This window comes from Bos taurus, chromosome 11 (genome assembly GCF_002263795.3).
Source record: "Bos taurus isolate L1 Dominette 01449 registration number 42190680 breed Hereford chromosome 11, ARS-UCD2.0, whole genome shotgun sequence".
Taxonomy (NCBI): Eukaryota; Metazoa; Chordata; class Mammalia; order Artiodactyla; family Bovidae; genus Bos; species Bos taurus.
This window is the reverse complement of record NC_037338.1, coordinates 70967915-70990510: the sequence shown is the minus strand read 5'-3', so window position 1 is coordinate 70990510 and position 22596 is coordinate 70967915. Positions and strand designations below refer to the sequence as shown.

The following is a 22596-nucleotide window of genomic DNA, read 5'->3' as shown; positions in this document are numbered from 1 at the left end:
TCCGAGTGTTACAGATGACCCCGTTACATATCACTTTGGTCTTTTTGCTTTTTGTTAGGTTATGGAAGTGAATGGGCTTCCCTAGGTTGGGAAGATCCCCTGGAGAAGGGAATGGCATCCCGCTCCAGTATTCTTGCCTGGAGAGTTCCATGGATAGAGGAGCCTAGTGGGCTACAGTCCATGGGGTCGCAAAGAGTTGACGCGACTGAGCAACTAACTTAACAAGAGAGTGGATGAACATATGTTTGATTAATTAAAAGTTAGAACCAGTTAACAATGATGTTCAAATGGAATTTTATTTTTCAGTGCTGAATTCTCCATTAGAATCTATTTTTGCTTTTCTCCATGCTTAATTACAGTAGAACTATTAGAACCCCTCTCTCTTTGTTTCATGTAATCATTTATTTGACAAACTTTTGAGGATGTATTATATGCCAGGCACTATTCTAAATACTAGGAATGCAGCAGTGCTCAAGAGAGATAGATGATCTCTATTCTTACGGAGTTTAGATTCTAGTTGGAATGATTTTATATTGCATTTTTATTTCTAAGGTGTAGTGTATGGTTTCAGTTGTTTAAATCAGACCAGTAGACAGGAAGTGGATTGTAGTACACCAAGCTATAACCACTTTTCTGAAGCTATATCAGAAATAGAGGTGTATTATTAAAGGATAAAATATGGACTTGAATACTCTTAAGGATAGAGAAGAAATCAAATGAAATGTATGTGAGAGCAGCTTGTAAACACTTTCAGTTATGCTTGTTCATTGAGAGAAAGGTTATGGCATAAAAAGCAGAGGAAATGAGTGCTTTGTGTCTGTTATTCCTCCTCTTGGTTAGTTGCAACTTACTACCAAATTCAGAAAACTCAGTAACTCCAAAAAGGTAAACATGCATTTAAGACTGTCTTCATTGTAGTTCTTGATGTTAGATTACAGGAAAATTATAGCCTTTGTGTCTCTATTTATCCTTGCTGTGGTGCCAAGTAGAAATTTACTCAAAAGTTAAGCACCTGGAAATTCTCCTTTCTTGGCAACAAGTTTATACCATGTTACCAATGCATTAGAGTTGTACCAATGCATACCTCTCCAGAGGCACTCTTTTCACTTCTGCTTACTTATTTGGCTAGGTATTTAACATGTTGAACGGAAAAAATTAATAATCTGTTAGCTTGTTTAGAGTTGCTATATTATAGTGATCTTAAAAGGCAAAAATGTTTTATTTGTTTCATAAAACACCTGGCAAAATCTTTTTAGTCTTTGTAATTTTACTGAAGGTGCTGAATGTTTATTGTATGTATTACCAAGTGACATTCATTATAGAAAAAAACAAGTGCTAGGTGAAACATAAAGAAAATTGGAATCATGTATAAGTCTGTGGCTATTAGAATAACTAATGAGAACAGTTTTAGATTTGTTCTGTTTGTTTGTCCTTTTTTTAGGCAAACGAAGATTTAATATTAAGTTGTGGAAGACCTTCACTGATTGTTTCAACTGTCTGCCTATAGCTGCCATTGTGGATGAGAAGATCTTCTGTTGTCATGGAGGTAGACTAGTAAATCTGCTTTATGGGCTTTTCTTTTTTTTCTTCCCTTATTTAGAAAGGGCCTGTGTTTATTGAGGTGCTGTGGGAAAACAAAGCAGTGCTTGTTTGAAAACTCAAGTGATTAAAACTGTTTTAAACATAGCCAACAATACCTTTTAATAACTAGAAATTTGTGGTGGTTTATACATAATGAAAATGCAGATTTAGTACTTGTCTTTAAAGAGTTTCATATATGAGGAGGATGACCAGAGTTTTGCTTGAAAAAAATGTCTTTCCTTTGCCTCAGTTTTGACAGGAAACTATCAGTGAAAATGCAAGGATCATGACTATTTTCTTGTCTCTATTAAATGCCTTTCATCAGAATTCACATATAATTGAGTTTAATATTCTCACATGCCAAGAGTTCTAGGCTTTATGTACTATGTCTGCATTAGTCCTAAAAGTAATAATAGAATGATAAATATATGACAGTTTATTTGAAAAACTAATATGTGTCTAGCAGTTGGCTGGATACCATGAAAAAATATAGGTAGTGTATGATCTGGCTATCTTGAAGCATTTTAAAACCTGTTGATAAAACATTTTCAAAACAGATAATTCAGTAATGAAAGGAATTTGTCAGAGTACTTGTTGACAGTAATTATAATGAAAAATCAGGAAAGGAGAGAATTGTTGGGCAAACATTTACGGAAGCTTGGGTTTTGGAGATGAAAAGGACGTGAGAGTCTTTCTAGTTGAAGGACTATGTGAGGGCTGGCCCAACTAAGATGTCAAATACATTTTGGAGAACAATGGGATCAGATTTTGGAGATGTGAGTACTGGGCAAAGGAGTTTGTTGAATGGTTTAATAACCATTTTGTACAGGGAGATAATTTAATGAAAATAGTTTTTCATCAGTGTGCAGGAAGAATTAAGGTAGAAAAATGCTAAAAGATAGATGCATGTGTCTTAGCCTGAGGTAATAAGATGTTTATTCTTAGAACATAATTTACTATGTTAGTTGAAACATTGTATAGGAAACACTAGACATTTAGGAAATGTTTAGGATTAAGTGGTAAGAAGTGGCCAGACTTCTTAGTAGGAAGGACTAGAATTGAGGTGCCTTCCTATGAAGAGCAAGGAGTGGTTGGAAAGAAAGAAAAGTGGTAGGATTTTTTCTTTGAAAAATCTTTTGAAATGAAAAGGACTTTTATTTCTCTGATAGGGAAGAATAGGGAAGACCTAATCATAATGTTCTTTTATGTCAAGGTGGGATTCTATTTAATAACCCAATGAACATTGAAAGGAATGCTTGAAAGTATCTTTAATTTCACATAGGGAATCTACTTTGATTAAATGCTTTTTATTTGGAGTGAAAATTTTTTAGATGTCAGTACTATGAGTCCTGTTTTCATTCATAGGACTGTCACCAGACCTGCAATCTATGGAGCAGATACGGAGAATTATGAGACCCACTGATGTCCCTGATACAGGTTAAGTATATAGAGAAGTTTAACCTTTAGTGTGTGTGTGGTCATACCATGCAGCATGCAAAATCTTAGTTCACCAACCAGGGATCAAACCTGTGCTCCCTACATTGGGAGCACCTGGGAAGTCCCTTAATCAATTTTTAATGTAAAATGTTGACATATATGAACTTTATTATATTTAATGAAGGTAGGACTGTATTGTGTAATAAATAGAGCTTTGTTTTAGTAGTCAATAAGCTAACTACAGATTACTTGGAATAATACAAAATATTTCACTCTCCACTAATTCCCCATAGTACAGAAGTTTTAGATTTTATTATAACTGTAATATGGTTCTATCAAACTTATTTTTTGCCTAAAATCTTGCCAGTTTTTGCTCAGTGTACTAAAGCATACTGAGAGCATAATGATATCACTCAGAATGCTACTCATACTAAACATCAACCATATAAACAGTTGTATAGATGCTCTTTTATCAGTAAGCCACTGACATATTGCAGTACATTGTCTCCTAACAGAGTACCACTGTTTTTGTGTGGATTATTTTTTTAAAAATGCATTTTGCCAGATTTTGACTGTAATTTAGAATATATTTGACTAAACCTAATAGAAGCTAGTACTTAAGTAATAATATTTATTTAAAATAAGGTACAATACAAATTTTAGGTGATTACATCTTGAGAGTTCCTGTTGATGGTATAGTTCAGGCATAAATCAGTTTCAAAGATGGCATGTTAAGTTTCTCTTTCCATAATATTTTAATGGGAATTTTTGAGATGCCATGAAATGGCCATTTTGAGCTTTCATATTGTCCGTCATATTTAGAAATTTATTTTCTAGAAACAATAGCCTAATGATTATAATACTTATTCATTAGGGCATGGATTATAAACATTAAACCTTGACTGTTGGATTCTTGTCTTGATTCCATTAAGGTTGAAGAATGCCACATTGTTGTTGCTACGATTATTTTATTTTGTATGCATCCAGGCGGTTGCATTTTCCAGATAGTCCCGAAAGCCAACTACATTTTAGTTATTTTGTCATATAAAAACCATAGAATAGTATCTTAACCTCCTCACTGCTCCTTTTGTGGAAACAGACTGGAAACTATGAGCATTATAGAGCTGTGTGTGTGTGTGTGTGTATTTAAAGAATCAGCTTCTGATTCTTTAGCAACCAGAAAGAGCTTGTAAATTGAGACCATCATAGTGGATTTGTTATACTGGTGGATTTCTTATGACAGGAGCTTAGGAAATGATGATAGAAATTAAGTGTACATTGCCACCATTTCTACAATATGTTTTAGGTACTTCACCTACCAAGATAAGCTATGCTACTGCTAAGTCACTTCAGTCGTGTCCAACTCTGTGTGATCCCATAGACGCCAGCCCACCAGGCTCCCCCGTCCCTGGGATTCTCCAGGCAAGAACACTGGAGTGGGTTGCCATTTCCTTCTCCAATGCAGGAAAGTGAAAAGTGAAAGTGAAGTCGCTCAGTCGTGTCCGACTTTTAGCGTCCCCATGGACTACAGCCTACCAGGCTTCTCTGTCCATGGGATTTTCCAAGCAAGAGTACTGGAGTGGGGTGCCATTGTCTTCTCCGAGATAAGCTATATTGTGACTCAAAATGAAGCGCTCCTTTTGTTATAAGCTATATTAGTATATGGGTTATCAAAAAAAATCTTTGACCCCAACTCATTCTAAAACAGTCTTCCCTTAGCATTTATTCATTGTACTTGAAGCTTAACCATTTCGTACTTCGGAGAAAGGGCAATGGCACCCCACTCCAGTACTCTTGCCTGGAAAATCCCATGAATGGAGGAACCTGGTAGGCTGTAGTCCATGGGGTCGCTAAGAGTCGGACACGACTGAGCGACTTCACTTTCACTTTTCACTTTCATGCATTGGAGAAGGAAATGGCAACCCACTCCAGTGTTCTTTGCCTGGAGAATCCCAGGGACAGGGGAGCCTGATGGGCTTCCATCTATGGGGTCGCACAGAGTTGGACACGACTGAAGCGACTTAGCAGTAGCAGTAGCAGGTTAATTCTTACCCTTTAAGGAGAGCTGCTATTCTCTCTTCTTTTGTTTTGACAATACCTTTCCAATACTTATTGCTCATTCCTTCTCTGCCTGCGTATTAGATGTTTGATTTCTCAGAGTAGATTTATTGGTCTTCTTAATTTACATTCCCAAGATGGTCTCAGTGGATGATGGAGATGTTGTTGTCGCTAAGTCATATCCGACTCTTTTTTTTCGACGTAATGAACTGCAGCATGCCAGGCTTCCCTGTTCTTCACTATCTCCTGGAGTTTCACTTCAATTGCTCAGTTGTGTCTGACTCTGTGACTCCATGGACTGCAGCACGCCAGGTCTCCCTGTCCATCACCAACTCCTGGAGTTTACTCAGACTCATGTCCATTGACTCAGTGATGCCATCCAACCATTTCATCTTCTGTCATGCCCTTTTCCTCCCACCTTCCAGTTTTTCCCAGCATCAGGGTCTTTTGAAATGAGTCAGTTCTTTGCATCGGGTGGCCAAAGTATTGGAGTTTCAGCTTCAGCATCAATCCTTCCAATGAATATTCAGGACTGATCTCCTTTAGGATGGACTGGTTGGATTTCCTTGCAGTCCAAGGGACTCTCACAAGTCTTCTCCAACACAGTAATTCAGAAGCATCAATTCTTTGACACTCAGCTTTCTTATAGTCCCAACTCTGACATCCATACATGACTACTGGTAAAACCATAGCTTTGACTAGACAGACCTTTGTTGGCAAAGTAATGTCTGTGCTTTTTAATATGCTGTCTAGGTTGGTCATAGCTTTTCCTCCAAGGAGGAAGCATCTTTTAATTGCATGGCTGCAGTCACCATCTGCAGTGATTTTGGAGCCCTAAAAAAATATAGTCTATCACTGTTTCCATTGTTTCCGCATCTATTTGCCATGAAGTGATGGGACCAGATGCCATGATCTTAGTTTTCTGAATGTTGAGCTTTAAGCCAACTTTTTCACTCTCCTCTTTCACTTTCATCAAGAGGCTCTTTAGTTCTTCACTTTCTGCCATAAGGGTGGTGTCATCTGCATACCTGAGGTTATTGATATTTCTCCCGGCAATCTTGATTCCAGCTTGTGTTCATCCTCATCCAGCCCAGCGTTTCTCATGCAGTTAAATGATCAGGGTGACAATATACACCCTTGACGTACTCCTATCCCTATCTGGAACCAGTCCTGTTCCATGTTGAGTTCTAACTGTTGCTTCCTGACCTGCATACAGATTTCTCAAGAGGCAGGTCAGGTGGTCTGGTATTACCCTGTCTTTAAGAATTTTCCAGAGTTTGTTGTGATCCACACAGTCAAAGACTTAGGCATAATCAATAAAGCAGAAGTAAATATTTTTCTGGAACTCTCTTGCTTTTTCAGTGATCCAATGGATGTTGGCAATTTGATCTCTTGTTCCTCTGCCTTTTCTAAATTCAGCTTGAACATCGGCAAGTTCAAGATTCATGTACTATTGAAGCCTGGCTTGGAGAATTTTGAGCATTGCTGTGCTAGTGTGATAGATGAGTGCAATTGTGCGGTAGTTTGGGCATTCTTTGGCATTGACTTTCTTTGGGATTGGAATGAAAACTGACCTTTTCCAGTCCTGTGGCCACTGCTGAGTTTTCCAAATTTGCTGGCATATTGAGTGCAGCATTTTGACAGCATCATCTTTTAGGATTTGAAAGTGCTCAACCTAAATTCCATCACCTCCACTAGCTTTGTTCATAGTGATGCTTCCTAAGGCCCACTTGACTTCACATTCCAGGAGTTTGCTCATACTCAGTGTCCATTGAGCCAGTGATGCCATCCAACCGTCTCATCCTCTGTCACCAATATTTAAATATTTTCAGTTCTATTTTTTTTTTTAAGCCTGAAAACTATAAAGTTAAGGATTTGATCTGATTTTGTTTCTCCATACTTTATTTAAATCTTCCAGGCTTTTGTAGAAAATATTTTCTTCCCTCAAATTGATCTATAGATCAGAAATAGTTACAATGAAATCTCAGTTGGATTCACAGAATTAGACAAACTGATTCAGAGGTTTATATATAGACGAACAAAGGATTAAAAGTAACCAAGACAGTCCTGAAGAAAATTAATGAGTGGGGATAGATCTACTAAATGGAAAGATTTATTTAAAAGCTCTGGTGTGTTGATGTCTCAGTGATAAAATAGATTAATGGAATAGATTATAGCACCAGAAGCAGGATTGGTAGCTCTGTAAGGAAAGGATGAAATTATTCAGGAAATGCTGCTGAATCAGTTGGTATCCATACAGAGAAACTATAGACAAAGATGAAGAGCCTTTTCCAATATCATGTTTAGAGCATTCTGTGCATATATTTCTTACCTGTTTAAAGGGCTGGGGAGTACTACCTTAAGCCAGGCAACATTGTATATGTGTGGTTACTTTAACAAAAAATGGCTGAGTTTTATAGGCCAGGATACTAGGGGGCAATGATTGGCAGTATTTATTAAAAGGTAGGAGGACAGGAGAAGAAATGTGATTTAGATATACTTTATTTTATAAATTCTGTCTTTTCATTGCTGTGTTTTTATCCTTTAAAGGTTTGCTCTGTGATTTGCTGTGGTCTGACCCAGATAAGGATGTGCAAGGGTGGGGAGAAAATGATCGTGGTGTTTCCTTCACTTTTGGAGCTGATGTAGTCAGTAAATTTCTGAATCGTCATGATTTAGACTTGATTTGTCGAGCTCATCAGGTATGAAATACAAAACTTTTGGATGTTTTGGTATTTATTAACTTCATCCAGGTCTATGCCATTTTTTTTTTTATTTTGAGAAAATCGAGATCTAAGGAAACTAATTATTACAAGGAAAACAGAAGAGGTAAATCATCAAATGCATTGTATGGATTTTGATAAGAACAAACCACACTCTAAAAAGACACTTTTAAGATCATTGGGAAGATTTGATTATAGACTGTGTGTTAGATACCAAGGAGTCATTGTTAATTGTTTTAGCTGCGATGAATTGTATTGTTATGTAAGAACGATGTCCATATTTTTCAGAAATGCATGCTCAAGTATGTAGTGGTAAGATGTTTTGTTTTAAAATACATCAGAAAAAGGAGCGGGGAGATAGATGAAATAAATGTAGAAAAGTCTTGGTAATTATTGAATCAGGGTGGTAAGTAAATATCCAGTCCTCATGCTCTCTAGAACATAACTGATTCAAAATACACTGAAAAGCATTTTTTAAAAATCCTTTTAAGCTGCTCTTACGTATTTTAAATTTGTAAATATTTAAAGATTCCTTGTTTATTAAGGTAAAATTTATTGTTATTTATATGCTATATATACTTACATAGTTTTTTTCTGCAGCTTTGTGCCCCATAAACCTTGACTGCTTCTACCTCTTTATGCGATCCTATGTGATAACACAGATGACAGGCTTCTCATTTTCTGTACATGTTGTATATCACATGCCCTTTTTTTCTGTTAAAATTTTCTGGTTCAGTTGAATGAAGTCATATCCCCAAATTCTTTGCTTTTGGCAAAGTTATCTTTTAATCAGTGAGCATTGTGTTTATATAAGATTTCTTGTTGTGTTGTTCGGTCGCTGAGTTGTGTCCAACTCTTTGATCCAGTGGACTCCAGCACACCAGGCTCCTCTGTCCTCCACTGTCTCCCAGAGTTTGCTCAGATTTATGTCCATTGAGTTGGTGATGCTGTCTAACCATCTCATTCTTTGCTTCTCTCTTCTTTTGCCTTCAATCTTCCCAGCATAAGTCTTTTCCAATGAGTCAACTCCTTGCATCAGTGCCCAAAATATTGGATGCTGGCTGAAGCTCCAATAAAGGAGCTTCCAAGGAATATTCAGGGTTGATTCCTTTAGGATTGACTGGTTTGATCTTCCAGGACTCTCGAGAGTCTTCTGTAGTACCACAATTCCAAAGCATCAGTTCTGCAGTGCTCAGCCTTCTCTGGAGAAGGAAATGGCAACCCACTCCAGTATTCTTGCCTGGAGAATCCCAGGGACGGAGGAGCCTGGTGGGCTGCTATCTATGGGGTCCCACAGAGTCGGACACCACTGAAGCGACTTAGCAGCAGCAGCAGCCACCTTCTCTGCTTTCTGATATTCTATCTAGGTTTGTCATCACTTTCCTTCCAAGGAGCAAGTGTGTTTTAACTTCATGGCTGCAGTAATTTTGGAGAAAATAAAATCTGTCGCTACTTCCACTTTTTCCCCTCCTATGTCCCATGCCGTGATGGATGCCATGGTCATTTTCTAGACACCTCCAAATCCTGTTCTGCTTATTTTCAAGCCTGTTATCTCTAAAATTAAGAGTCTTATGATGGGAAATAACACAGAGTTTCCTTTAAAAAAAAAAAAACAACCCTGTTCTTTTGGTAAATATGTGAATAAATAAACATATGAACAAGCAAACTAAGAACTTGTAAAAGGATGTACTGAATGCCAGGCAGTATGGTGAACTGGAGTCGATAATGTGGCCAAGGTTTTAACAGAAAAGTTTATTACCTAAATTTCACCATGAAGTAATAACAACAGGAACATGTGCCTGATATCTAGGTAGGAATTATATAAAAATGTGGATGGTTGTGGAAGTGCTTTCTCCAAGTATTGTAGGATAATTTTGCTTAATCATAGAATACATAAAAGACTTCAAAATGTATTTTTACCTGTTCTGTAAATAAATAGAAAATGTTTACATGTCATTGTCTACCTCTCAGAGTTGTAGATCTGAGAAACATAAATTGTTTAATTCACTGAGGAATTGACAACAGATTCTAGAAATCATTTTAAATCATTAAGGAAAAGAGTTATACACATAAAAATCTATCGGCAGCTAATTTGTAGTAGCACCATCTGTAAATTAAGCTCAGCTTAGTAAAGTTTTCAATGTTTGTAATACTAATAGGAAATTACAAAGTAGAAGAAGAAAAAATTCATAACATAATCTGTCTTTCATTGTCTGATTATTGTTCATTGAATTAAGGATTTTATATTTGGATCATAATGCCATTGTCTAAGAAGTATTTGGTGTCTCAACTCCCTTTAGACACTGTTCTAGGAGAATGGTAGTAGAACACTTGAAAATGGTATTTTTGAACTTCAGTAATCATAAGTTTATTTCATTTAAGCTAAATTCTTGCCTTTATAGAAAGGGAAAGCCAATTTTAATATTTTCTCAGGTAAGTTTAAGAATAAAAATCAGGCTTCCCAAACAAAATAGGGGTTTGTATTTTTTCAGGTCTTTGTCACATTTATCTTAATTAGTCCTGATGGTTGAAAATTTTAAAAGATACATAAATGTTTTTTCTTTTGACTTTTTCTCTGCCAGGTTGTGGAAGATGGATATGAATTCTTTGCTAAGCGACAACTGGTAACCCTGTTTTCAGCCCCAAATTACTGTGGCGAGTTTGATAATGCTGGTGGAATGATGAGTGTGGATGAAACTTTGATGTGTTCATTTCAGGTATGCTATATGTATACTTTTGTTTATTCTCGTTTGTTCTCTTTTTAAATATAAATTTTTAACAACTGGAAAATTGTTTTAATTGAAGTATAGTTGATTTACAATATTGAATTAGTTTCTGGTGTACAGCAAAGTGTTACATACCTATTCTTTTTAATATTCTTTTCCATTGTGATTTGTTGCAGTATATTGAATATAGTTCCTTGTGCTGTATAGTAAGACCTTGTTATTTATTTAATTTATATATAGTGGTTTGTATCCCAAACTCCTAATTTATCCCTTTCCTACTCTTTTTTCCCCTTTGGTAGCTATAAGTTAGCATCTAGAAATCTAATTTAAAACTATTGTCAGAAGAATTTTCTTTCAGATTTATTTTCTTTCCTTGAGGAAGTATAGGAAATCAGTTTAATTCAGAAGTAATTATCACTCTTGGACTCCCTGTAGATTTCTATTTTCATTCACAAATACTCTAGTCTTTGAGGTATATATCTCGTAATTAGAGTTTTAGGAATCCTAATTCATGTCATTCATTCTTGATGGCATGTGTTTACATTGGAAATTCCTGTATGAATCCTTACGTAGTGGCTTCGCTACTAAAAGAATGTGAATTCAGATTGTGTTTTCTTTTGCAAGATGCATGGATGGGACAGGCGTTGAGTAGAAAGAGTTTATGAATTCTGATGAAAATAATGTAGAATATTTACCTAGAAAAACCTTCCAAATAATCTTAAAGTATCCATTTGTGAATATAGAAACATTTACATTTAAAAGAGAGACCAGCTTTAGCATACTACTTAATCATTCTTGTTCATGGACTAAAATAACTTTTTGTCCTTGACACAATGTTTTTCTCTTAAAAAATGTAAGAGAGGTTTCCATTACTATCAGCTAATAACAATTGAATGCTAAATGTTTGATTTCTCATTCAGAATTTAAATGTAGTAACCATAACCAGGCCATATCCTTCAACAAATAGTTTGTTTTTTTGTTTGTGTGTTTTTTTGGTTTTTTTTTTGCTATAACCAAAGTGTTGCTGGGGATGTGGAGAAGTTGGAACCTTACATATTGATAGTGGGAATGGAAAATGGTTTGTCAGTTCTTGAAAAAGTTAAACATAAAAAGTTTCTGTATGACCCAGTATTTCCACTCCTAGGTATATACCTGAAAGAATTGAAAACAGTACTTAAGTACATGTATATATACATATTAATAGGAACATTATTTATAATAACCAAAGGTAGAAACAACCCAAATGTTCATCAGCTAAAGCATGAATAAACAAAATGTGGAGTATCCATAAAATGGCATATTGTTTGGCAATTAAAAGTAATAAAGTACTCATACGTGCTACATCAAAATCATTATCTCAGTGAAAGAAGCCAGTCACAATAGCACAAATTGTCTGGTTTCATTTATTTAAAATAGCCAGAAAAGACAGTTCAATAGAGGAAAGTAAAGTAGTGATTGCTTATAGAGTTGAAGGGGGTTAGGGCAGTCAATAATGGAAATAGTGAGTGAGTGAGTGCTTTTGGGAACAAGGTTTCTTCCTGGAGTGACAAACATGTTCTAATGTTAGATTATACCAGTGGTTTCATAGTTGTAAATATGTTAAAAGTTGTTGCCTTTTCTACATTGTAAATGGTGAACTTTATGATACGTAATATATATATAGCTTTTTAAAGTGAAAGGTCTGTACACACATAATAAATGAAGATTGAAGAATTTGTGACTAATTACCCTCTAAAGAAATAGAATTATGATGAGAACCTGGGTCTTTTGACTCTTAGTGTTTTTTCCTCATCACAGATATATACTAGTTTGAAAATTTTTATACTTAGATCTAAGGATTGAATAGTTGATGGGTTTTGTGTACTTGAGCTTTTGTCACTAAATTGTCAATGGAATGACCAATAATAGTAATATTCAGATATTCAGACATTTGTACTTTTTACTTATTTTTTGATACTTTTTAAATGTGAGAAATGATTGTAGAACTTTGCTATTTTTTTCCTACAATTTTACAATTGATGTCATTTATTGAGAAGCCTACTATGTAATAGTAATCTCTTTAAACTTATTGTAATTGAAAAAGGTAACGTTGTTATTAAATTATTTACTTTAAGATTTTGAAACCATCTGAAAAGAAAGCTAAGTACCAATATGGTGGACTGAATTCAGGACGTCCTGTCACTCCACCTCGAACAGCTAATCCACCGAAGAAAAGGTGAAGAAAGGAACTCTGTAAAGAAACCATCAGATTTGTTAAGGACATACTTCATAATCTTTAAGTGTGCACTGTAAAACCATCCAGCCATTTGACACCCTTTATGATGTCACACCTTTAACTTAAGGAGACGGGTAAAGGATCTTAAATTTTTTTCTAATAGAAAGATGTGCTACACTGTATTGTAATAAGTATACTCTGTTATAATATTCAACAAAGTTAAATCCAAATTCAGAATTACCCATTAAAGTTACATCTTCACGTATCACAGTTTTTAAAGCTGAAAAGCATCCCAGTTAAACTAGATGTGATAGTTAAACCAGATGAAAGCATGATGATCCATCTGTGTAATGTGGTTTTAGTGTTGCTTGGTTGTTTAATTATTTTGGACTTGTTTTGTTTTTGTTTGTTTGTTTTTGCTGAAATAATGGCAAATTCTTTAAATTTTTTCCCCAAACATTTTAAAAAGTGCAATGTGGGAAGATTTTTGAAGACATTCATCAACTATTAATTTTCCATTGCTTATTTACTTATGTACCTGTTTGATCTTACTAAGAAAATTTATGCCTCATTACAGTAAAAAGGAATTTAGAGATATTTTTTAAAATATGCAAACTGTCCAATCGAGTGATTTAATCAGTTTGGGCAACTGTTACAGCTGATAGTGAATATTTTGCTTCATACAGAAATTGCCACTGATTTGAGTTTGTGCACTCTAATTTTAACTTATTGATGCTCTATTGTGCAGTAGCATTTCATTTAACTTTAAGATAAGGCTCATTTAGTATACCCAACTAGTTGGTAATGTGATTATGTGGTACCTTGGCTTTAGGTTTTAATTCGCACGAAACACCTTTTTGGCATGCTTAACTTTCTGGTAACACCCTCACCTGCGTTGGTTTTGTTTTTTGGGGTTTTTTTTGTTCTTGTTTTTTGTTTTTAGATCCACAGAACATGAGAATCCTTTTTTGACAAGCCTTGGAAAGTTGACACTATTTTTTCTCCCTCTGTACGAAGGATGTATTTATATGAATGCTGGTCAGTGGGACATTTGTCAACCATGGATATTGGGTGCTTGACTGTCTAATATTGCCATGTGAATGTTGTATACGATTGTAAGGCTTATGTCACTAAAGATTTTTATTCTGATTTTTCATGATCGAAATTCATATGATATTGTATAGACATGCTTTGTAGTGAACTATAGTAGCAATAATTTCTGTACATGATCAAGGGTTTATTGCAGCCTTTCTTTTCCTGTTCTCTTTTTTTTAAGGGTAGTATTAACAAATGACAGGAGTAGAAGAGTCAACATAAAGAATTTAGGAGAACTTACAGGACACCGATTTGTAATTCTTTGGGTGCAACACTTTTGGATGTGATTCTAAAAGCTATTATTGAGCATTGTCAAATTTGTAAGCTTCATAGGGATGGACATCGTATTTATAAATGCCCTCCTATAAGTGCTACCATAGATGTGAAATTCTTGACCTTAATATCGTCTTTGAAAATGTAAATTGAGAATTCTATTAACTTAAATCTTAAGAATTGGCGTATTGTATTACTGCAGGAGATTTGATTTTCAGCGCAGTGCAAAGTTCAATCAAATGCATATGTCTTTTTCTTTTCTAATTCCATTTTGTTTTAAAGCACATTTTAAATGTAGTTTTCTCATTAGTAAAAGTTGTCTAATTGATATGAAGCCTGACTGGTTATTTTAGTCCTTGTTTTTCCTTTACAGTAAAACATGTAAACATTTTATTCAAATAGATTTTTAATATCTTTCATGATGAATTGGTTCTTTTTAAAAATTGTTCATATACTGCTTATGATATATTAGGTCAAACAGGCTTTTACCTAATGTGATTTTAATATCTTTCCAACTGAAGAGTAAGTTGAACAATTTTTAATAGAATTTTAGCTGTACTCTTAGTAGTCACAGTGTGAAGGGGGTCTAGAAAATAAGCCTTTGGGAGGAAACAGAGCAGTCTTTTATTAATCTTAGTCAAACACATTAATTTGAATCCTCTGTACTGAGTTTTTATAATAATTTAGTCAGGTTAATACTGAATAGTCACTAATTAAGCAATTTAATATTGGTCATTGAATTTGAAGAATGGAAATTATCACATTTTAAAATTATTCAGTCTTCAAACCACTTTTAACAGCTTCTTTTCATATACTGTGTTCATTACAAATATTATTTGCTTGGTAACACTGTTACTTGAAATAAATAAAACTTTGTTTTTTAGGAGAAGAGTATCTAAAATTCTAGTGTCACTAATTTCTATTGTTCTTCCCTGTCACTAATTTATGTCATTTTTCCTCTCTGAATTTTAATAATTTTCTATGTTCAAATTTATCTTTATTCTAAATGTCATGACATTCATAGTCACTGAACACACTAGGTAACTGTGATAATGTGATTGATCACATGGATTATGTTGGTCAGTTTCTATTCTTGAATGGAAAGAATCAACTACAAATATTTGAAGCTTTAGCATTCACTATTTTAATTTTGCCTAGGGACCAGTTTTAATCATGATCAACAAGACTGGTTTATTCAAAATGTTGGGTCAAAATACCTGCAAGCAGAATTTAAAGTTTAAAAAAAGTGACTAATTGGAAGTATAAGAGGTTATAGGCCTTTTAAAGAAATTCATCTGAGGGAAAATCAGGAGCATCATGAGATGTCTCTTAAGATGTCTCTTAAGAATATGTAAATGTATATTATTAATATATTGAGCCCAAGAACTTAAATATATCTCCATTTATAAGTTCAGATACATTCCTTTTTCTCTTTGGCAACTGTAACTTTTGAACCAAAAAAACCCCCAATTTTTTTTTTTCACATTCTAAAAAATGTGTTTAGATAAGAAGGAAAATAGGCAAGCTTACTCTACTCTTGTTACCGTGACTTAATCCACCTCTTCTGTTCCTTGTAAATCCATCTATGAATAAAAACTGTGCCTGAAAAGATACTTAACAGCCTCACTGTACCAGTTGCCTGACCTAGAAATACTGTGTCCCTCTTTGCTAATAGAGTTTAGTGTTTTATAACTTCCTTAAACAGCTAAAAAGTGGTTAAAAGGACTGTAAAGTGACAGCATACCTAGCAAAGTGAACAGTAGTTAAGATGTAAGTTGATTCCATGTAAGTACATACTTTAAAGCTTTATTATCTTTATTCTCTTTATAATGTTTCAACAAAAGTGAAATTTAGATGCAATGTAGAAATTTTGATCTCTTGTTGAAGTTTTACCTATACATTTGAATGCCAGAATTTCTAAATAAATCCATTGATCAGAAAATTTTTTTAAGTCAAAACTTACTTTCTTCAGCTACCACCTCTTCTTACATTGGTTGACTTATTAAATCATAACATTCTTTAATTTCTCATTGTTACTTTCTTTACAGGTGGTCAGTGTTGTATTAAACCTTATTTTTACATTGTTGTTTAGTTGCTTAGTCATGTTCAGCTCTCTGTGACCCTAAGGACACTAGTGCTCCAGGCTCTTCTGTCCATGGGATTTTCCAGGCAAGAATACTGGAGTGGGGTGCAATTTCCTTCTCCAGGGCATCTCTGCCCGCACCCCCCCACCCCCCCCACACGCACACACCGGGGATTGAACCCAGGTCTCCTTCATTGCAGTTGGATTCTTTACTGTCTGAGCCACCAGGGAAACATTTATTTTTTATTCTACTTTATTCTTAAGTAGCCATAAATCTTTGCTTTTTTTCTCTTAGGGATCTTTGCCAACTAATGTTACAAAATCTTATTTGTAACACATTATTTGGGGTATCAGTAGTGTGGAAGGTTATAAGTGTGTTGTGCGGTCTGTGTTGTACATATGTAAAACAGTGAGAATAAACTGCCTGAAGCTCATAGACTCAGCATTTCTTTGATACTATGTGCAAAAAGGTGGGAACCTAGATCTATCCCTAGAGGTTTTATTTTAAGCCTGGCCTGAGCTCACCAAGTAAGATATACATTAATTTTTGCAGCTTTCTAAATCTGAGTAATTCAGTGGATGTACAGGCCAAAAAATCTTCCTGAGAGAGCAGTAAGACTACAACTAAACATCTGAAATTATATTATTATACTAATTATTACTAGTTATTAAAATAGTGTCTTTTAGTATACTAATTTATAGTCTTATATAAACACGGAGTTTTGACAAAGTCACAAAGACGTAATATAGAGCAACAATAAAGTAGTCCAGAGAAGTCCTTAATACATGTAACAAGTTTAATTGGAATAACTTGTTATATGTAACAATAATAAATAATAATCTTAAATATTTCTTCGGAGGGGGAAGGGCAGAGGAAACAAAACTGGGGTGGTGTTGATATAAGGTAACCTTATATCAGGCTACCCTCCAATATGTAATTCTCAAACTGATACCGGCACCGTTTGAAAATGCATTCACTCACCAACAGGTTATTAACAAACTGACACCTATCCTACCATTCTTGTGCAAACATGAGCTCTGTCTCTATAGCTTTCAATATAATAAGGATTCCTGAAAAGGCAGGTGTGAGGGGTGGAGTCACCTTAATCATATTCTGGTAGAACTCAGGAAACTACTCAATACCTCAGAAAAACTTAATGTGAGGCCTAGGGCCCCATTCTTAGCACATGTATCTGTTACGCAGTATATGCCTTAAGTTTTAGAAACAAATCCCCATCTTCCAGGATAATTGCCCTCAGGTTTTGTAGCCCATCTTAGTTGGGGCTTGGTCATGCCACTGAAAATCAAATTATCTGCTGTACAGATCCATTAGTATGTTGGGCACTCCTACAAAAAGTTCTTTTTGGTCCTTAGAAGCCTTTGGGTCTAGATCAGTCTCATTGTATGTGACTAGAATGTAAACGCATACGGACCAGAGATTTTTGTCTCTTGTTCGCTGATGTGTTTACAGCTCCTTGTGTAGTGCCTGGCACATAGTACGGATGCAGATGTTGGTTTAATGAATGACAATTGAGTTTCAAAAATTACTCTTACTGGTTCTGTTTTGACACTGATCTTTTGGAGAAATTAGTCAAAAATAGTTCCAGTTTTTATCCTCATCTAAATGCCTTTTCTGTCTTACAAGAATGCTGGAATAGTCTCAGGAGAAAATTGATTTGGGTCTGTATGGCAAAAATAGTTTGTTGTCAGAACTATAATCCTTATTTGGTAAAACGTTGGTAAATAATGAGAAGTCAGTGTTCAGTTGGTTGAAGGAACATTTCTCAGCTAGTTGCTGACAGGCACATTGGGGAGATTGTCTCTTATTCAGTATCAAACTTTCCAATATCCTTATGGTTACTTTCTTGGCTCCCCTTTGCTGCATTTTATTTAGGTTTTATTTTATTGACCTTAAAATCATCTTTGTTGTGAGCCACTTCAAACATTTTTAGGAAAGTGATGTAGTTTTGTGTGACACTTTGTCTTTCAAAAGTCAACCTAGTAAATGAACACTTAAAACTGAACACTTAAAACCAGGAATCAAAACTTGAAAGTGGACAGTCTGTTGCCTCAATTTAACAAATAAGGATTATGTCATAAGTAGAAGCTAGAATGAGGAGAAATAAAAATAGATATTTTCATTACTGAACAGAAAAGTGAAGTACAGTGGATAAAACTGGAGAGAGGTTTTATCTTTTTGATTACTGCTCAATGCTAATACTTCTGAAGAGTTTTTAACCTCTACCATATAAAAGAGCAATTAGCCATACTTGGTCATAGAACAAAATTCCAGGAAGTGAATTTTGCCCAGCTTGTATCAGTGGCTGGCCCTTAAGATTAATCTTTGTCACACAAAGTCTGAAAACTTGATGTTGGTAAGATGTTGACAAGTGGAAACTCTTACATAAAATTAGTACATACAGCTCATTGGCAAATGAATTTAGTTAGCATTGATAATCCTGCTTAGTTGAAAATGTGCATACACCAAAAGCCCAACAGTTTCACTTTAAAGCATTTATAGGAAAACTCCATGTGTCCCCCATGGGGCATACATACATAAACAGAAGTAGTATTCAAAATATTTGACTTTAATACATGTGCACTGATCAGTCAACCAACTAATCAGAGCCTGTGCAAGCTATAAATAACTTAAGTGGCCTTACAGAGACAGCACAACAGATAACCAGGTCTGTGTATGGGAATACTCAGAGCAGTCATAGCAAAAAATAACCCAAATGACTTGACAGAGGCATTGATTATGGTATATTTATAGAACAATCTTATACAGAATGAAAATGATTCACTGTCATGCATTAGCATGTCTAAGTCTTAAAAGTATGGAGAATAAAGAGAATGTTTTCAAACAAGATTTATGTTTGGGAATATGGTAAATCTAAAAAAAATGGAATGGGGGAGTTCCCTGGCAGTCCAGTGGTTAGGCTTTCAGAGCCCCTGGGAGGAGGAGGCGTATGGAGTGGGAAAAACAGAAGTCACCTTTTCTAGGAAGTAAGGGAAGGGAGGAGGAGTATACAGAATCTCAACAGTATTGTGTTCTGTTCCTTGAGTCTTAGGTTTCATGCTTTTTTGGTGGGTAGTGGTTTCTTGACTGTTTATTTTATGCTTAGCTTGCATATATATTACTAATATTTTTGTACATATCAAATATTTCATTTTTAAAATTTATATGCAATCCCATTTATGTAAAAGATGCCTGGAGTTTGATTTAAAATGGGAGACATCCACCTCTACCTTTCACTTAAACACTGTGGAGCCGCTGTAAAACCTTAACTGGCCTGATGTCAATTTTGTTGTGTCTCAGGGAAAAGGCCCAAGGAAAGGGAGTGAGATGAGTGAATGGCTGGTTAGTGGAGCAATCAAAACATTTATAGATGGGCTTTTATGGGCTCCCTTTGTGGCACCTCAAAATAGTAACATCAAAGATCACTGATCATGGGTCACCATAACAATAATAATAATAATGAAAATGTTTGAAGTATTGCAAGAACTACCAAAATGTGACAGAGACATAATGTGAGAAAATGCTGCTGTTAAAGCCACGCTAACAGACTTGCACAGGTCTGTTAGGGTTGTCACAAACCTTCAATCTGTAAAAAAGAAAATATAGTATCTGCAAAGCAGCATGCCTGTAGTAGACATTCAGTATTCAGTAAACATACTGTACCCAAGGCTGGAAACTAGTAATCACAGAAAACCGTGATATCTTGGGGAAAAGGGAACCACCGGAGAAAGCGGGATGAGGCTTCAAGCAGTGTTTTTTCAAGAGACTCAGTATTTAAGGTTTTCACAGTTTGTTTCTTGGTTCATTCAAGAAAATATCCAACATGCTTAAAAAGAAAAATGAATTCCCAGATTGTATCCTCTTACATGTAGGTGGTTTTTGCCATCCTCTAAAAGGGTGAGAGCCCAAGAAAGAAGGGAACTAAATCGTTCTTCAGAGTTGCTGACTGAGGAAGTACTCAGTTTTGCTAGGAAGTACCATAAATAGGGGGCTTCCCAGGCTGCTCAGTGGTAAAGAATCTGCCTGCAGGAGATTCGGTTTCGATCCCTGGGTTCAGAAGATCCCCTGGAGTAGCAAATGGCAACCCACTCCAGTATTCTTGCATGGAGAGTACCATGGATAGAAGAGCCTGGTGGGCTGCAGTCCATGGGGTCACAAAAACTTGGACAGGACTGAGCTTGCATATACCACAAATAGGCAAGGCCAAATTTCTTTTTAAGTGTACATGAAATTAGAAGCAGTGGCTGACTTTATTTTTGGGGGCTCCAAAATCACTGCAGATGGTGGCTGCAGCCATGAAATTAAAAGATGCTTACTCCTTGAAAGGAAAGTTATGACCAACCTAGACAGCATATTTAAAAGCAGAGATCAGTCCTGGGTGTTCATTGGAAGGACTGATGCTGAAGCTGAAACTCCAGTACTTTGGCCACCTGATTCAAAGAGTCGACTCACTGGAACAGACCCTGATGCTGGGAGAGATTGAAGAAGAAGAGCGTGACAGAGGATGAGATGGATGGCATCCCCGACTCAATGGACATGAACTTGGGCAAATTCTGGGAGACAGGGACAGGGAAGCCTGGCGTGCTGCAGTCCATGGGGTTGCAATGAGTCAAGACACGAGTTCTCGACTGAATAACAACAACAATGGTGGTAGCTGAAAAAAGGTTCCTGTAGAAGTTAGAACAATAGATTTAACAGGATAGAAGAACATTACCCCTTCTCACAGTGAGCCACAGTATTCACACATTTTTCAGTTTAAGTTGCCTTTTCCTCTGTTTCTGTAATTATTTAACGTAGCAGCAATTTATAATTACTGCTGCAAAGTTCCTCTCTGATTCTTCGTCCTCCCACTACTGATGTCTCCATTTTTCGCGTACCTGCCAGTGTATAGGTTTGGTGTGGGGCAGAATTCCCGGCCCAGTGGTGCCTCTCTGTCTCGCTGGAGGGGAGATAAATGGCTCTAATCCAAGCCTGACTTTGAAATGTTCTCAGGGGAAAGGGGTTGTATTAGAAGGCACGAAGAGGCCTGGTAGGGTCCCGCCTTTTTACCAGGCCCTTTTCGGGAGGGGAAGCAAGTTCAGTTCAGTCTCAGTCGTGTCTGACTCTGCGACCCCATGAATTGCAGCACGCCAGCCCTCCCTGTCCATCACCAACTCCAGGAGTTCACTCAAACTCACGTTCATCGAGTCCGTGATGCCATCCAGCCATCTCATTCTCTGTCGTCCCCTTCCCCACCCCCACCCCCTGCCCCCAATCCCTCCCAGCATCAGAGTCTTTTCCAATGAGTCAACTCTTCGCATGAGGTGGCCACAGTATTGGAGTTTCAGCTTTAGCATCAGTCCTTCCAGTGAACACCCAGGACTGGTCTCCTTTAGGATGGACTGGTTGGATCTCCTTGCTGGCCAAGGGACTCTGAAGAGTCTTCTCCAACACCACAATTCAAAAGCATCAATTCTTCAGCGCTCAGCTTTCTTCACAGTCCAACTCACATCCATACATGACCACTGGAAAAACCATAGCCTTGACTAGACGGACCTTTGTTGGCAAAGCAATGTCTCTGCTTTCAATATGCTATTTAGGTTGGTCATAACTTTCCTTCCAAGGAGTAAGCATCTTAATTTCATGGCTGCAATCACCATCTGCAGTGATTTTGGAGCCCCCCCCCCCAAAATAAAGTCTGACACTGTTTCCACTGTTTCCCCATCTATTTGCCATGAAGTGATGGGACCAGATGCCATGATCTTCGTTTTCTGAATGTTGAGCTTTAAGCCAACTTTTTCACTCTCCACTTCCACTTATCATCAAGAGGCTTTTTAGTTCCTCTTCACTTTCTGCCATAAGGGTGGTGTCATCTGCATATCTGAGGTTATTGATATTTCTCCCAGCAATCTTGATTCCAGCTTGTGCTTCTTCCAGCCCAGCGTTTCTCATGATATACTCTGCATATAAGTTAAATAAGCAGGGTGACAATATACAGCCTTCACGTACTCCTTTTCCTATTTGGAACCAGTCTGTTATTCCATGTCCAGTTTTAACTGTTGCTTCCTGACCTGCATACAGGTTTCTCAAAAGGCAGGTCAGGTGGTCTGGTATTCCCATCTCTCTCAGAATTTTCCACAGTTTATTGTGATCCACACAGTCAAAGGCTTTGGCATAGTCAATAAAGCAGAAGTAGATGTTTTTCTGGAACTCTCTTGCTTTTTCCATGATTCAGCGGATGTTGGCAATTTGATCTCTGGTTCCTCTGCCTTTTCTAAAACCAGCTTGAACATCTGGAAGTTCACGGTCAAGCAAGGAAAAGTAACGGTTAAAAGGTCGGCAGGCGTCGCGCGCAGCCTCGGGCTAGCCCCGCCTCAAGGGGCGGGCTCCGGGCGCTGATTGGCCTG

At 36.4% G+C, this 22596-nt stretch overlaps 1 protein-coding gene across 5 annotated transcripts in view; it reads left to right on the top strand.

The window, feature by feature from the left end:
• Positions 1-14442, top strand: part of PPP1CB (protein phosphatase 1 catalytic subunit beta) — a 36508-nt gene extending 22066 nt beyond the window's left edge. For 4 of the 5 annotated variants that reach the window (XM_024998986.2, XM_024998984.2, XM_024998983.2 and 1 more), the window contains exons 5-9: positions 1442-1546; positions 2947-3018; positions 7627-7778; positions 10382-10516; positions 12640-14436. In XM_024998986.2, coding sequence (XP_024854754.1) covers positions 1442-1546; positions 2947-3018; positions 7627-7778; positions 10382-10516; positions 12640-12744 — 569 coding nt within the window. In that variant the 3' untranslated portion in view covers positions 12745-14436. 5 annotated transcript variants of the gene reach the window in all.
• Positions 14443-22596: the final 8154 nt, after the last annotated feature.